Source organism: Aegilops tauschii, unplaced genomic scaffold (assembly GCF_002575655.3).
Source record: "Aegilops tauschii subsp. strangulata cultivar AL8/78 unplaced genomic scaffold, Aet v6.0 ptg000777l_obj, whole genome shotgun sequence".
NCBI classification, from domain to species: Eukaryota; Viridiplantae; Streptophyta; class Magnoliopsida; order Poales; family Poaceae; genus Aegilops; species Aegilops tauschii.
The window spans coordinates 131,517-149,298 of NW_027333006.1; the positions used below are offsets into that span (position 1 = coordinate 131,517).

Below are 17,782 nucleotides of genomic sequence, written 5' to 3' on the forward strand. Positions count from 1 at the left end.
GTCGCTCATTTTTTGTTTCGATCCCAATCTTTCTTGGCAAGAAAAGTTGAACTCAGAAAAGGTTGAAAGTTGGCATGGTATCATAATTTCACCCACATAGCATGTGCAAAAAAGTACAGAGGGTTACCGCAAAAACTGGATGCACTTCGTGTACAAAATGGACAATCTCTTTCGAAGTATCAGGGTTTCGGACGAAAACTCATCTGTTACAAAGGCATTTCATTTTTTAAATAACCTAAGCATTAACAAATTGAATATAATGATAAAACACACTAATATTAAACATAAGAAAAAAGAATCACTGAAAAATCTATTTTCAAAGTTAAGTTATTCACAAACTAGTGATTCACACAAATTTCAAATATTTCAAAATTTAAACTATTCAAATTTGTAAACTACCGGCACTAACAGAAAGTTTGTAATTTTTTGTACCTAAAGCAAAAATATTCACAAAAAAACTCTAAATACAGCAAAAAAACAAATCAAAAATAAATAAAGCAAAAAAAATAAAGCAAAAAAAAAGAAAATTAAAAAGCCCACCTACTGGGCCAGAGCGGCCTGCATACGACTAGAAACCCAACCTGTAGTTGGGCCAGGATGCAGGCCCGCAAGCCCAGTAGGCCCACATGCAGAGTAGGAGAGGTAGGCCCAGAAGGCCTACTTTTGAGAGGAGCTCAAAGCAGTGCCCGCGCCGGGGCTTATAAACTGGTCTGGGCGCTCCTCAACTAGCGAGATGGGACTAAACTTCTGCGCCCCTCGCCTGGCAGCGCACACCCTTTAGTACCGGGTCGTGGCTCCAACCGGTACTAAAGGGGGGTCTTTAGTACCGGTTGGTGCCACCACCCGGTACTAAAGGGGGGCACTTCCCGCCGCTTGGCCTGGCCAAAACAGACCTTTAGTATCGGTTGGTGGCTTCAACCGGTACTAAAAGGTGTGTTCTATATAAGAAAACACTTCAAATTTTTTTTTCAGTTTCTCATCTCTCCCTCTGCTTCTTTCTCCTCTGCCCCGTCGCTGTCCGTGTCGCTGTCCGTCGCCGGCCCGGCCGTCCCCGTCCCCGTCGTCCTCGTCGCCGCGCCCCGCCCCGTCGTCCCGTCGTCCCCGCCCGGCCCGTCCCCGTCCCCGTCGTCGCCGCCCCGTCCCCATCCCCGTCGTCACCGCCCGTCTCCGTCCCCGTCGCTGCCCCCCGTTGCCGCGCCTCGCCGGTGAGCTCCTGCCCCGGCCGCCATGTCCACACACATATTTTATTTTTTTGACATTTCCATCATTTTCTTTTAGTTATTTTAAAACTGAAAAGGCGATCCAGGGGGTGCAAAGAAAGTTAGTAATGGCGCACCTTCATAAAGTGCGCCATTACTATGTGTATGACTTGGTCAAAGTTAGTAATGGCGCACTTTGTGTAGGTGCGCCATTACTAAGTTTGACATAGTAATGGCGCACCTATGCAAAGTGCGCCATTACTAAGTTTGACGCAGTCATACACATAGTAATGGCGCACTTTGTACATGTGCACCATTACTATGTCAATTAGTAATGGCACGCTATCATGTGGTGCGCCACTGCTAATAATTTTTTTTTCAAAACTAGTAATAGCGCACCACACATCAGATGCGCCATTAGTAATATGTCAATAATGGCGCACCTGTATGTGGTGCGCCATTAATGTCCATATTAGCTATAGCCCTTTTCCTAGTAGTGACATGTATGACATCATAATCTCCGCACTGGTCCACCTCCTCCTTCGACATTGGCATAGTTTCAGACTCATACGTCTTTACTGTTGCCAACTTGTCGGTTTTTTATATTTATTTATTTTGTTAAATTATTCATTTGTGGTTGCGTGCATCTTAGCTATAGAGGCACATCCGACAATGCACAAGTCAGCTCAAGCTACATCTAGCAACACTATATCTCGTCAATAGATAATAGCATCTATAGCAGATTCCCTATCCTAAAATTTCAAAATGTATTCCTCATCCAAAAAAAACTATTTTCAGGGGATTATACTTTTCTTCATCTAGCAAGTTCCCTATAGCTTTATCTCTCAAAAAATTATTTTGCCAATCGATTCAAACCTTTGCTCAAATAATTGAAACAAATTCATCACATTTCAAAGCAACATAAACTATTCAATGCACCACAGCATAATTGAACTACGAGCATAGATAAAGTCCAACTGATCCATCAAACAACTAAACATAACCATAATTTGTGCTAAAAGGTACCGAATGAATGAGTTCGTTGAAAAAACCAAACACATGGTGGACAAAAAGATCATAGTTCACATACGAACATTCTTTTGTAAAAGTGAACAACTTTTGAAAATGCAAACAATCTATGAATATTTTCCGAAATCTTGAACAATTTTGAAATTAAAAACATTTTCTGAAAACATGGAGAATTGTTGATTTTTTTGGAATAGCGAATCATTTTAGAAATGTCAACCATTTTCTGAAAATCTGAACAATTTTTAAAATTATGAACATTTTTAGAAATTATGAGTATTTTTCTTAGAAAATGCAATTAAAAAAAAAGTAACATGTTTTGAGAATATGTGAGTTTTGGGGAAAATTATAAAAGAATAAGAAAATAAAAAAAACATAAACACAAGTAAAGTAAGCTAATGTGAAAAAAATGCTCAAGGAACCTTCTAGAAGGTTCTAAAACCGGTAAAAACCTAAGCCGGCCCATATCTTGATGTTCGCTCGGTCGCATGTACGTCTTGTCAACAGTTTGCAAGGTGGCGAATAGGGAATTCCGACTAAGCAAGCGACGCTAAATCCTGCGCCCTCTGCACCCGCTATAGTACAATAGTGCTGCGATCCAAACGGGGGACGTCCTGCTTAATTGTACACTGCAGTAACCACCCCGCCATCCCCAACTGGACGTGCTAGCTTTCATCTTTTTATGTCTTTTCTTCGTTAATTTTTCTTTTGTTTTTATTTCGTTTTTTGTTTTTATTTTTCTTCTTCCTGGGTTTGACGAACGTTTTTTTTTCAAATTCGATGAACTTTTTCCAAATTTAAAGAACTTTTTTTCCAATCCGATGAACTTTTTTAAGATTGGTGAAATTTTTTCAAAATCGATGAACTGTTTTTCAAATCTATGGTATTTTTTAAAAAGTGATGAAGTTTTCCCAATTTCATGAACTTTTTTCCGAAATTTGATGCAAAAATCAATGAACTTCTCCAAATCGAGGAACTGTTTTTCAAATTTGATGATTTTTTTTGAAAAGTTAACACAGTCAACTGCAAAGCGGTCAAACGTTTAATGGTCAACACAGTCAACTCAATTGAACGATCAAAGCGGTCAATTGAACTGAACGAGCGAGTTTCTTTTTGTGGAGCGATCGAAGGAAGGAGAGCTCCTCCTTGGCGCCTTCAGCGCCCGCTGGCGATTCCAGCGCCCACTGTGTCACTAGCATGGGCCTGGCCCAGCAGCGAACGCTGGCTGCTGCCGCTCGCTTGATCGCTGGCTATCGCTGCCCGCTCGATCGCTGGCTCCCGCTTGATCTTTTTTTCTTCATTCTAAAAATGCTACAGTACAGACTATTTTTCTTAGAAAAAACCGGTTTGCTACTGTATGTACACTTGTCTTAGAAAAAAGTTCATCAACTTTAAAAATAAGTTCATTGAATTTGAAAAAAAAAATCATCGTGTTTCAAAAAAGTTCATCGAGTTTGAAAAAAGTTCATCGAGTTTCAAAAAAGTTCATCGAGTTTGAGAAAAAGTTCATCGAGCTTCAAAAAAGTTCATCGAGCTTCAAAAAAGTTCATCGAGTTTGAGAAAAAGTTCATCGAGCTCAAAAACTGTTCATCGAGTTTGAAAAAAGTTCACCGAGTTAGAAAAAAGTTCATCGAGATTTTAAAAAAGTTCATTGATTTTAAAAAAAGTTCATCGAATTTGAGAAAAAGTTCACCAAAATTTGAAATATAAATTTCATCGAATTTGAGAAAAAGTTCATAGATTTTGCATCAAACCCAGGAAGAAAGAGAAAAAAGAAAAACGGAAAATGGAAAAAGGAAAAAGGAAAAAGGAAAAAAGAAAAGACAAGGAAGAAAAGAACAAGAAAGATGCACGTAACCACATTACGCTTGCTAGCGTGGTGGTTAGTGATGTGTGCTGCTGAAGCAGGAGGTTGCTTGTTCGAATCCCGGTTCACCCGCTTTTCTTTTGCTTCGCGATTTTTGCGGGAAGCAAAACGGGCCGGCCCAAAAACGCGACGCGAGGAGAGGGGGGTATGCGCCCGATTGCGGGAACAACTAAAACGGGCGAGGCGCCAAATAGGATTTAGCTGAAGGAAGGGATCGATCCAGATAAGTGGGCCGGCCCAAGTGAGCTTGGACATAAGCGCCATGAGGCAAAAGCAGTGCATAAGGCACCAATGAAGAGGACTCGCAAGCGACACGCGTTCGGAGGCGAGAGTGGTTCATGGGCTGGCCCGACATGTTAGGCGAGCAATATTAACGCTCATCAGTACTACCTCTATATACCATTTTTTATTCAATTTGCATGGGATTCAGGTAGCACCGCGAGTGCCATCGATAAACCATCTTTTGTTCGTCGATGACAGCCTGTTGGTCTTCAAGGCAAACGATATGGGTGCTACAGAGGGAACCTAGTTCTGTACATATACTATCAAGCAACAGGGCAACGAATCAATTACTCGAGGTCTTCAATTTTCTTCAGTAAAGGGTTGTCGGATACCACACGCCAAGAAATAAAGTCTCTCCTCAACGTCCCAAATGAAACCTTGGGCGAGAACTAATTGGGCATGCCGTCCGACATTGGAAATTCCAAGAACGGGGCCTTCAAGTATCTAAAGGACCGATTATGGAGTAAGATTCAGGGCATGTCCAGTCCCAGAGGTGCAAGCCATGGAAGCAGCGTGAGGTCCAATCCTATGCCCGAGAGGTTCATATATCTCAGGCTCTCCCAAGATCACAATAAATTTGAAGGATGGCCATCACTTTGGATATCCAACAAATTCGAACAGAGATCAAGTGCTCCAGATGCTCCAAAGAAAATAGGGATAGACGCCTGTTAAATATGTTTTCCGGCCATGGTATTGCTGATCACAAATCGACTCATTATTTCCATGTTGGAGCTCCAGGACATGTCCAGTCCGGTTGCTGCACCGGACACTGCTCCACTAGCAGTAGTCGCTGCCTTTCCGCCACGAGACGCTGCTCTGGGCCATGGAGAGAACCGCTGCTACCGGACCTCTAGGTGCGTCAGATATGCATGAATGGGCAGGATCAATTGACCAATCTATTTCAATATACCCCCTTGAAACGTTTGCATCTAGCCCCTGAAAACATCATGTCTTTGCAACTTACTCTCCACGTCCAATGGATTAGCATATAGGCAGGCCAGCAAATTGACATATACCCCCTTGAAACGGTTGCATCTAGCCGCTGGAAACATCATGTCTTTGCATCGAGTAAAGTATATATAGCCAGCGTCATAGAACATTGTTCTGAATCAAAAGAGCCGGAGAGCATTTCACAGCCAATTGGCATATGTGTGAGATAAACCAAGAAAAGTAGCTTTCCTGACTGTGAAAAGATAAACAACAAACTCACTGAATACAACATGTGCGTGAATGGGTGTTGCAAAATCTCTTTTCACAAACTAGGTGCTTGACTAAAACAAACAAATATAGTCACTTTCAGTGCAATCAAGAAGCAATATTTAATTTCTCCGAAGTTCCGAAGTTCTAAATTTTAAGTTTCAAAGAAGAGCAGATTGCTTAACACTTCTTTGGAACTGAGTGGCCATTCTAGAGGAAGCTGTACACAATTGTATGAAATGTTTCAGAGAAACAAAAGTAAACTGCAAATCGATGTTTGGCCATCACCCTATTGTAAAATTGGGGATGCGTTGACAATACTGTCCATGGGTAGAAACAAAGGCAAACTGCTAACCGATGTTCGGCCTCTCCTTCTCTCTTATTCAGCATCAATATCTCTAAACCACAGTCGGCCATGTCCTAGAACCAAGTGACCGAGGTGAGAGGTAAAAACATAATCAAAATGATCAAAATGATATGCTCATGACTATGATCAAAATATAAAACATGTCAACCCTTAAAATACCAAATCAATAGTATTAGATTTATCATGAAATATATTTTCATATGATATGTGTACTATTCCTACATGTTGTAGATATAGATAATTTTCTCTGTAGTTTCGGTTAAAATTTATGAAGTTTGATTTTTCCTGAAAGTCAATGCGCAATATATGACGGAAAAGGTAGCTTCCTCGATGGCTCCATGGTGCGATGTGATTATTGCCGTCCGATGTCATGCATGAATCGCAGAAATTTGCCAACGTGGCCTGACATGAGAGAATCATTCGCTCCCTTGTGTTTCATGCGCGACACGTTCATCACCGTCAGATTTGCTAGACTCCACCTTCTTGGATCTTCTAGTCACAAACAATTTTCAAAGAGAAACACGGATTGAAAGAAAGAATGGATGCTTGTATTTTGATAATTTGTTCAGGCTTATATACTGTCTGAACAGTCGTTTACAATGTCAGTTGTTACATGTTTCCATCCTACGGAAGAGGTAAACTGCCATACACAATGTTTGGACAAAGTAGGTCTTCCAACTGCTGGTAGTTTAGCCTAAAGATAACGCTAATTGTCTATTAGCCTAATGCTAACTACCCATGACAATTTTGACCAACAGATAGCCAACACCACGTCATCCCCTTTCCATCTCGTTCGGATTCGTCGCTATCTTGAAGCCTATGCTCTACAATATGTTTACCGTGGTAGGTAGGGGAGATTCTACAACAACTCTCATCGCTCGCTCGGGGATTGGCTACGAGCTACATCATGCGTGAGACTTCCCTGAGAAAGCACATATTGGGGGGTATTAGGGGTGTTGATTTCGGATGAGGAAATTTGAAGCCTCACTGGACTACAATCTATCTGACGCCAACATCTACGCGTGAGATTTTCCATGAGAAAGCACATATTGGGGGGATTAGAAAAAATGTTTATAATATAAAAACTATATAGAAAATAAAATATGCCAAATGAAAAAAATCAGGAAGAAAGAAAAAAGAAGGAAAACCAAAGCCAAAATACGACACAGGAAAAAGAGGAAAAAACTCATCAGCAGCCAACGACCGAGAACAACACAGCGAACCCACGCGTACATATCCTAAAAAAAGACGCCGATAAGTGCCACACGTGTGGGCGTTAGGGGGGCTGCCCACACATTTTGTGTGGTGTATAAGAGGAACAGCCCACACACCCACGTGTGGGCAAAAAAAGTAATGCCCACACACCTCTTTTTTCCCTCCCGACCCCTCTCACACGCGTGCGTGTGGGCGAAATAGATAACGCCCACACGCCCCGTACGTCAGGCCTCGTACCTCGTGGTCCCGCATGCCCGCGTGACAGTCACCGCGCGTCCTGCAGTTGCCATGGTCCAGACCCTCGTCCATGTTCGTTTAACTGCAGTTGCCATGTCGCTGAACTTCGGTTGCCATGTCAGACAACTACAGTTGCCATGGTGCTCAACTGCAGTTGTCATGTATGATCTGTTCTACTGTAGTTGCCATGATTTCAAAACTTTAGGAGTTGCCACCCACTAAACACTAGCAGTTGCCATGTAGCACTACAAGAAGGCATGGCAAAAAAACATGTTCGGGTAAAAAAGAGAGTTGCCATGTGCTCACAAGCACGCTAGGGCAGTTGCCATGTAAAAGAAAGAGTTGCCATCTGCTTACGTGCACGCTACGGCAGTTGCCATGTACCATGCAAAAACACATGGCAACTCGGGTAAAAAAGAGTTGCCATCTGCTTACAAGCAAAGCTAGGGCAGTTGTCATATACCTGCAGAAACACATGGCAACTACCAGCTTTGGGTGTGGGCTAGGAGACGGGCGTGTGGGCGAAGTGATAAACGCCCACACACCAGCCCCCGTGTGGTGAAAAAAGGACGTGTGGGCGACCGGATGAATGCCCACACACCAGCTTAGTCCTACGTGGCACACAAAAACTGCTAAAACGCGCCAAGATTCGTGCAGAATTGGTTGGACGAGGATCCATGCGTGTGGGCGAGTTGCCAGACGCCCACACGTGTGGGCGTTAACATTTTCGTAAAAAAAAAGAAGAACCCACGTGTACATGACCGGCCCACCTTCCTCCGCTGCGAGCGATGAGAGTTGTTGGGGCATAGACGCGACTGCTTGACGCCCGCCAATGCCCCCAACAACCCCAGCCGCAACCACGATTCCGCCGCCGCCGCCGAGCTCTTCACTTCGGGCACCGCTGCTGCTGCGAGGCGACACTATGAGGATTTTGACGATGTTGCCATGCCAGATGCCGCAAGCATGGTGCCGTGCAGTCGATGAGAGCGAGAGGGAGGCACGGCCGCACGGGTAGTGATGCGCGATGCGTGCGTGAGCATTGCCCAAGGTTGATAGAGGGTCACGCCTCACGCGGCTACTGATTATTTCATATCTACAGCCGGCTGGCGCCTAGCGCCGGCCAACGCGGCCGAACACCGAACGTCCGCGTTCTCCCACCTGCTCCCTTGTTTCTGCCAAGTCTCTTTCTCCTACCAAACTCCCACCATAGGTTGAGTCATAGCAGAGAGGAAAAGAAAGCAGACACAAATTCGCAGCGCGGCGCGGCTCCGGCTTCCTGTAAACGTAGCCAGGTGTCGCCGGCGCCGGTCCTTACCGCCGCCGCGCCAGGAGATGATGCTGCCCGGGCATGCCTTGTGCCGCGCTGAACAAGGTAAGCCAGACTCCCCTTATCTGAGCTCACTCCAAGGTTGCGTTGCAACACCGGGACCCGTGCTTGATGTCTTGTTTGCTTTGCTTCGTTAGAGAATCTCCAACAGATGCGCTAGATTAGCCGCGCGCTGAAAAAAACGACTATATTGCGTGATCGAAACTGGCGCTCGAGCAGACAAACCTGTTGGAAAGTCGGACTTTGCTTAGCGTTTCTGTGGGGGTGTGAGGTGACGGCAATTCAGTGTTCACCGTGGTGGCTGTTCTAGGATCTTCGTTGCCCCGCTTGTTCACTGTCCAAATCGTTTGGAGCTCGGTTGGGAGTCGTGGGAATGGTGGAGGTGAGTAGCTCCTGCGCTGCCCTTGCTTTGCTGTGTAGCGGGAGCCTAATCAGGGAATGCTTCAAGAGCTTAGAATTGTCTCATGCCATGAACCCGTGTCTTTGATGGAACATTTGCACTATATTTTCTTGCCCGTTCTTATTAAATAGCCCTGCTTCAGTACTCCCGCCGTTAAAAAATACTTGTCGTGGTTTTAGTTAGCTCAAAAGATCCGTTGCTCATTGGTGGAACACTTCACTGTATTTTTTTAACCGTTCTTATCAAATAGTGCTGCTTCAGTAGGTAGATCTGTTTCTAGAGAGAACTAGTTAATTATTGGCTTAATAAGGAATGCTTTGGAGGCAATCGAGACGATAAGTATTCTGAGTGTCCTTAATTCACCATCGCTTTGAGATAAACATAAGTGTGTCTGTTCTGTACTTAAAAAAAAAGTCTGTACTCTAGCCTCATTTCGCATCAACTCAGTTAAATTAAAAGTATGTACTCTAGCCTCATTTCGCATCAACTCAGTTAAATTGCATTAGTGGTAGATGGTCTTGAAAACATTTCGACCTGACTAGTTAGAAAGGCAGGTTGTGTATTACTCCCTCCGTCCCATAATATAAGAGCGCTTTTGACACTAATGGGCCATGCGGACCATGGGCTGTTCACACTAATTCTGTAGATATGTGAGTTCATATCAATTAGTTGCACTTCTCAGCATACCCCTATCTTAATTAAGATGATGCTGATTGGTTGGTTGTACTGTTTCTTGGCAGGACTGTTTGAAGATGCTCCAAGGAAACTTTTATTTAATTTCTTGGTCGTTATATTGGCTCTGGAATTTATCAATAAGGCTGATTTGATTGCCAAAACATCGGCTCTAAAGGCTGACACTCACACTCCTATTATGTCTGCTTCACAAGAATGGAGTTCAGTTCGGCCCATGGTATCCCAAACCAAAGTTGTCACAAGTATTGCAATGAGTCAGCATAGACAAAAGAAGCCATATTCATCACCATCAGCTCTATCATCTGTGCACTCTCCTATCTCTGCGCCGAGCTATAGCTCCATCTCGGGTGCTTCTGAACTCTCTTTTGATTCACTGGACCTGTTCGATCCTTCGATGCAGCACAACAGGCGCTCAGCAGAAGAGGTTCCTGCTCATGTGGATGCTGACCTCCCTGATGCAGCTTCGAATACTAGTACAGCTCCTTCTGGAGTGGTGCAGCCCCCACTATCTCCATACGATGGTAACTTTTCAAGTTTTCCTAGATCCTGAAATAATTTAATTCCAAATGATTTCATCATGTCAAACATGACTACAAATTACATAAAAGGTGATACTTGTGTATTTTAATCTAATCTGCATCTTCCTCATTTGGGAAAGTAGCACCATGTGACTGATCGTAATATCAATTGTCTTACCCATAGTTTTAAATAGCACGCTATGCCTCTTAGCGGCGGACCTTTTCTAAACGCTATAGCGCGCTATTTAAAATGTGTGTTCATGTATTTGGACCAAAGTGCCTTAGCACAGTACCTCTTCTAAACGCTATAGCGTGTTATAACAGAGCTATATCGCGCTATTTAAAACCACTCTTACCTGGCTGTAAATTATATAAGCTTGTTAGCTTTTATTAGTTCAAGCATAATGTTTTGATCCATCATTTTGGAATGGTGACTGATGAAATGGTTGGTAGCAGTTTCATAAATAATCAATGGTGATGGATAACATTTGACATCAATCATAGATACTTATGTATGTTAGTACACCCTGATATTTGCTCTAGATGCGCTGTCGTACAGTCAAATATGTTATATAATTCACTCTCTGTTTCACTAGGCTGTTGTGCTCCGAACATGGTACAGAGACGAGGTAGCGAGAACTGCCATTGTGTTTACCCGGTAAGAGTTGTGCTCTTTCTTCACAATGTTTCCTTGAATTCAAATTGGAGCAACGAATTTCTTGAGGAGCTTGCGTCACATCTCAACTTGCGGGTTACTCAGTTTGAGATTGTAAATTTCTATGTTGTTGGAACTTCTGGGCTAAATATGACAATGGACATAGCTCCCCACACTGGAAATAGCTTCTCATCCGAACAAGTTACTGCGATGAATTATTCTCTTAGCCTGCATACAATTCGGATCAATCCAGTACTGATTGGGGACTACAATCTTCTTGATCTAGTATGGTTCAGGCCATTGGCTCCAGCTCCTGGTAATCCTTTGACACCTTGACATTCTTCTATGTGTTACAAAGCTGTAGATCTTTTAGTGTCTAATTAAGGTAGAGAAACTGGAATTCCACTTCATTTAGTTCTCTTTTAATTATGTCCGATTGTCGACTGCTTGAACCTTGAACCACCAACTTGTCCATTCTATCTGTCAGATGCAAACTCAAACAATCCTCGATGACACATCTTACTACTCATCCGGTTTGAAGATCTTGCTACTCATTCGAGCATTTCTGATCGCTGTAAATCAAGCCTGTCAGATCTAACTATGAATCGTCAGTTCCCTCACGTTTCTTCAGGTGTGGCAATGCCTGTAATTTGAATAAAGTTGTTCAGGTTAGTGGTTAAACTGAAACCCATCTTGAACCAGGAACCTTGCCTCGGACTACTTGTTCTCGACTTAGTTGGCACTGGAAACTTGAACCAATTTATTTCTGGTGAACACCCACATAGATGGATTTAACTGATTTATTCACGGGACTGCTCGACAGGAACCACCTTATGGTTGTGGGCAAGACATATCCATATGAATGATGTGTGTTGAACTGCTTAGCATATTGACAGCAAACAAATCCATCCGTGGCTGATAATATCATCTGTTTAGCACCGTGACCTATTCAGAAGTAGATCATCAACATCTTCTCCTGTGAACACTAGTTAAGTTGTGTTCGTCACTTGACAGTATTCGCTTACACATTGGCATTGACTATTCTGACCTGAAATTGCCGATGACACCTGAACAATCACACCAATCTGATCTCAAAACGAATTCATCACCACTAATCCTAAAACTGACAAGAGGCTTCCCTATTGGTCACTATAAGATCAACTTCAAGTGATGATCTTTTCTTGAGAAAATAAGAACTGGCCCTTATTTTTCATGTATAAACTTATCTCTCTCAGAGGTTAATGGTTATGCATAGAAAACAACGGCCTTTCTTATTCTAGAGAAAACAACAGTGGTTGTTCCTGTAACAGAAATTACTAATGTGCTAGACTAGTAGATGAATAGCAAGTTAATTCTGTTCAAATGTGTACGATAAACAAAAGGAATATATTTGTCCGTCCTTTAACAAGCTCTGCTTCAATTGTATGTATTTAGTAGTTGTGTCCAGTTTATTTGAAAAGTGCACGAGTTCTTGACACACTGGTTAATTCTGGAGTTTATGACGCATATACAAATAGGTTTGCCAAAAGGGTCTTTAACTAGAATATTTCCACACATTTTGCAAGATGCAATCACTAACTAGAAGATTGTAGAAGTTACTTCCCCGTTTGATGCCTTTTCCCCTCCAAAATTTTGATGCAGATGCAATAGCAGGCAGCTCGAGCGTACTTATGCTTCTTTTTGCATTTTGGTTGGGCTACAGGAAGTACGGATCCAAAAGGAAATCAAAGGAGAGAGCAAAGATTGAGTCCATCCTACAAAAGAATGGAACTGTCCATTTGAAACGGTACACTTATGCCCAAGTGAAAAGAATAACGAGATCTTTTGCTGAAAAGCTAGGTCAAGGTGGATTTGGTGCTGTTTACAGAGGCGACCTCTTTGATGGTCGTCAGATAGCAGTCAAAATACTCAAGGACTACAAGACTGATGGGGAGGATTTCATCAATGAGGTAGCTAGCATTAGTAGAACTTCTCACGTTAACGTTCTTAATCTCTTAGGATTTTGCTTGGAAGGATCTAAAAGGGCATTAATTTATGACTATATGCCTAATGGTTCACTTGAAAAGTATGCCTTCAAGGATGGCTCTAAAGGTGGAAATACTTTAGGTTGGGAAAAATTATTTGATATAGCAGTGGGCATTGCTCGAGGACTTGAATATCTCCACAGAGGATGCAATACCCGCATGGTGCATTTTGATATCAAGCCCCACAACATTCTATTGGATCAAAATTTCTGTCCAAAGATTTCTGATTTTGGACTAGCCAAGCAGTGCCTCAATAAAGAAAGTGTTATTTCCATTGGTGGTGCAAGAGGAACAATAGGCTATATAGCCCCCGAGGTTTATTCGAAGCAATTTGGAACAGTAAGTACTAAGTCTGATGTTTACAGTTATGGAATGATGGTTCTTGAGATGGTTGGGGCAAGGGACAAGAATATCAGCCAAAATAGTGAATCTACCAGCCAATATTTCCCACAATGGATTTATGAACATTTAGATGAATATTGTCTTAGTGCTTCCGAGATAAATGGAGGGACCTCAGAGATTGTAAGGAAGATGATAGTGGTAGGGAGGTGCATACAGTTGAGTCCTACAGATCGTCCAACAATGACTAGAGTTGTCGAGATGCTTGAAGGGAGCACAACTAACATCGAATTGCCACCAACGGTGCTCTTGAGTTGATAGGTTTGTATTGTTCTCCGGCACTTGCTCAAGTATTGCATAATTTGTGAGAAAGATTGGAAATTTTTAATTCTTAAATGATGGACTGAAAATTTAAAGACTTCCGAGTGCCATTTGTGTGTATGCAGTGGGGATTCCACCAAATTATTGACCGAGTGTGACCATATTTGTGGAGACATATTCTAATTGGGCCTAGCAATTGGCAGCTCATGACGGGCGTGAGGGCGTGTGCACGTTTTTTTTCTTCTTTTTTCTCCTGGTTTTGTTGTTTTTCTATTTTTATTATAAATTTTCCTCTCGGTAGTGTTTTTTAGAAAATTTGATTACTTTTAAATATACAAACTTTTTTAATTTATCATATATTTCTAATTCGTGAAAATTTCTTAAAATTTTGTGATTTTTAAAATTCGTAAACACTTTTGCAAATTCCTGAGTATTTTATTTTTTTGAACATTATTCCAAATCTGTCATAATTTTGAAAATTTATGAATCTTTTAAATCCGTGAATTTTTTATTTCACCAACTTTTTCAAAACTGAAAATGATAAAAGATAGCATTCTTTTCCAAGCCAGCAGGAGTGAACCAGAGGATTGTGGGCCGTGGCCCGTGCCCATTTTTGTGGCAACCTGGCCCTTAAAGCGCAAAATAGGAGCATTTTCTATTTACCGCGCATTGCGACTTAATATCGAGTCTTACATAGAGCCTACGAGCGAGTGGCTGGACTGGGCCATCTCAGTTTTGGTTTTTTTAGAAAGCATGCTTGTATTCAAATCATCAAATCTCTACTTCTAATGGACGAGTTGGTTGAATAGTCCCCCCACTTTCGTCTGGTTTTTTTTCGACTGGTTTTTTTTCGTCCCACCTTCGTCTGGTTTTTTTTCGTCGTTTTTTTTTCGTCTGGTTTTTCTTTCGTATCTCACCCCGCACGTAAAACTAACCTCAATCTCGATCTGTTTCATCTCAGCCTCCAGCCCCGAGAGGAGCCGCCGCCGCCGCCGAGAGGAGACGCCCCAGCCCCGAGAGGAGCCACCGCCGCCGAGAGGAGACGCCCCAACCCCGAGAGGATCCGCCGCAGCCGGGGAACGAGGTCGCCGCCGCCTCCCTCGCCCGCGGCCATGATGACCGATCTGGCGTGGGCGCCGCAGATCACCCTCTGGTCCATGGCCTCGACCAGGTACGAATCCTTCCTCCACTTCTTCTGGTTTGGTTATTTCCGCATCTTGATCTGATTCGGGCGTGTGTGCAGTTTGCTATGATCTGGCGACGGGATGCAAGGAGAAGCTGCTGCGGTTTCAAGGGGCCGTGAGGATGCCCACCATGAAGGCGTGTCTGGGATGATGGAGGTGATATCCAGGCCCTGCTGATATCGGCCAGGTCCCCGATGCCGTCGACTGGCGGCGGCCACCGTGTCCTCTTCCATGGCGTCGGCGGGGCCTTCCCCTGCCAAGCGCAGCGGCTCCTTGGCTGGATCACCGTCGCACACCTCGCCGGCGTGGTCGGCAAGATCTGCATCTCGATCCTCGCCACTCTCCATCCTCTTGCAGGTAATAGGCTTTCCGCCCCCTCTTTTATCTCCCGCGTTCTCGTGTGCACGGATTGTGAGCGTGAAGGAATATTTCTCTTCTATTTCATGGTGCTGCTGTGCTCCTTCTGCCTTCACACTGCACATATATAGATTCTTCAAAGGAATTGGATGCTGATAATATCAACTTAGTTCCCTGAATGTGATATATATATATTCTTCCCTCGCTTTGAATTGATTGCCCCAAACAATATATCTCTGGTTGACAGTCATGGCCTATTATTATTGTTGTTAATTTACAACACTCTGCGCTGTATTGTCCAATCATGGTCCAAACTTAAACCTTGGCTATGGATTCATTGTATGTACCATATGCTGTTCATAGCTACAAAATTGCAATCTCTTGAAAATGTTCTTGAATACAGTAATTTTTTTGTCACATAACCCATATGCTGATGATAAAGTTTGTTGTATGAGCTTGTGGCATACTGATCCGACAGGTGGCAGGTATGCGTTCAGATGTTGCAGCTCTAAGGAAGGGTAGTATATGGCACATGGCTTTGTGGGTTGTTCGACAAGAAGTGTTTTGGGCATATTCGAAAGGCAATCTTGTCAAAATTGTACATCGATTTTCTTATTCCGCCATCAGCTTCTATTGATATGAGCGATACAAAAAGTTCAGCACTGAATTTTAGTATGTTAACTTGCAAGATTTCTCGTGACTATTTTTTTTGTTATAGGTTTATAAATTTCGAAATATAGTTGCAGCTTCACGGAATGGACGACCCAAATTATGTTAGTGTCTATATGTTTACTTGGTGGTGGTCTAGCGTGAGTGACACCTGCATCTGTAACTTACCCATTGGATGTTGTTCGAAATCACCTGACAACACAGGTGATGCTTTTCTTCCTTTTGTGATTTGTGAATAACACTAAGCCAATCAATCAATCAATATAACTTCCAGTTAGAACTTAGAGCATCTTTACCTAACGCTTTCATGCAATGCAGCTTTACAGACCAAAGGAACAGGTTTTAGTAAGCTAAACTTTCATGTCTATAAAATTCTGCAGAAAACCACTAGGTATTACAAGGGCATCTTTCACACGTTGTCTACAATTTGTAGAGAAGAGAGTGGTAGAGGATTGTATAAAGGCCTTTGGTCCACCTTATTGGTAAGCCGTCTGCTTCTACTGAGAATTGTTTTTTAGTTGACTTCCCAGTAACTTTTATGAGTTACAGGGAGTTGGACCTGATATATCAATCAACGTTTATGTATATGAATCCCTGAGGTCTCATTGGCAAATGGAAAGTTGAATGTCAAACTGTGCGACCAATGATTTGCTATGGTACCTCCCTCTTCTCTCTTCTATGAACCCTATAACACACGTCTCAAATCTTAATTTCTTTTATCCTATTGCAGGTTAATTCCAGTTGGCTGTGTTAACCTACAGTAATCAATCAAGTCAACAAATATAACAATGATACTTTGTCTTCTGATTTTTGGTGGTGATTTTTTTTGTGACTGAACTAACAGGAGCTGAAGCATGTGTTCTTATTTTTTTATATGACTAGATGCATATGAACTGAAGCTCCATAATTTTCTTTTCAAGTCGACATTGGTGGCAACCAATACAATTAGCGTTATTTACAACCAATGAAGTCTTATAATTTTCTTTCTTAGAAATATACAGTGACACTGACTATCATTTAGTAGCTCTACCGGCACTAGCCAAAAACAATAATATTTATTTATTTAACCACCAAATAGAACAATAGGTTATTCTGCATTATGGGTACACAAATCACAACACTATATTTCAGCTGTAGAAATCTGTGTGGATGCCTGCTGATATTTTAAGCCTACATATTGCCGATTTGGTTTGAGGAATGCTTGAAGCATAATTTACTCCCTAATGTGCAAATAGCAGTATCATTTTTTGTCAAGAAACTGAGAAGACGGAAGAGAGTTGGTGTTGTCAGTGTGGTGAGCCTATGCGGCAACCACAAGGCTGAAGTCTGCTTTGATCGTTGTTCAAGATTTGAGCTTTGGCTCCGGTTTTGATAGCTCTATATCAGTGAGTTTAGTACAGTAACTATTTTAAGTATCTTTACTGTGCATAGTTGCATACATTTTATTCATGGATTAGTCTTGGTAATATTAACATTTGAAAAGCAATTTTTGTGTGACCATTTTTTCATCTTAGTATCTCCATCTACCAGCAAAAGGCAACGTGCACAAACCTGTATTTAACATGCAACATGAGATAGTGTGCATCGAAACTATGCTTATGTTTGTGACATTCATGTGGCATCTCATGCAGATAGATTTTATTATCCATTTCTGTAGCATGCAATGTTTATTTTCTTCTTTTGGTCCATAATCCCTCCTCAAAGAAATATAAGAGTGTTTAGATCACTAAAGAAGTGATCTAAACGCTCTTATATTTCTTTACATAGGGAGTACATGTCATGATTGTTGGATACACATGCAGACTTTCAGCGAGTTTTTGTTCTCGGACTTGGGATCCACAGTCCAAAGTTGATTGGTGGATCAAGTGAACTTGGTGCATCTCCATTCAAGCTGGTGTACAATTA

General features: G+C 42.3%; 1 protein-coding gene across 1 annotated transcript; it reads left to right on the forward strand.

The window, feature by feature from the left end:
* The first annotated feature begins 1,490 nt into the window (after positions 1-1,490).
* LOC141034339 (LEAF RUST 10 DISEASE-RESISTANCE LOCUS RECEPTOR-LIKE PROTEIN KINASE-like 2.3) lies at positions 1,491-16,770 on the forward strand. Its single transcript, XM_073506308.1, has 5 exons — positions 1,491-8,762; positions 9,858-10,331; positions 10,925-11,299; positions 12,625-14,838; positions 14,911-16,770. The coding sequence occupies exons 1-4, from the start codon at positions 8,723-8,725 to the stop codon at positions 13,662-13,664; spliced, it is 1,929 nt and encodes a 642-aa protein (XP_073362409.1). The 5' UTR covers positions 1,491-8,722; the 3' UTR covers positions 13,665-14,838; positions 14,911-16,770.
* The last annotated feature ends 1,012 nt before the right edge of the window (positions 16,771-17,782 follow it).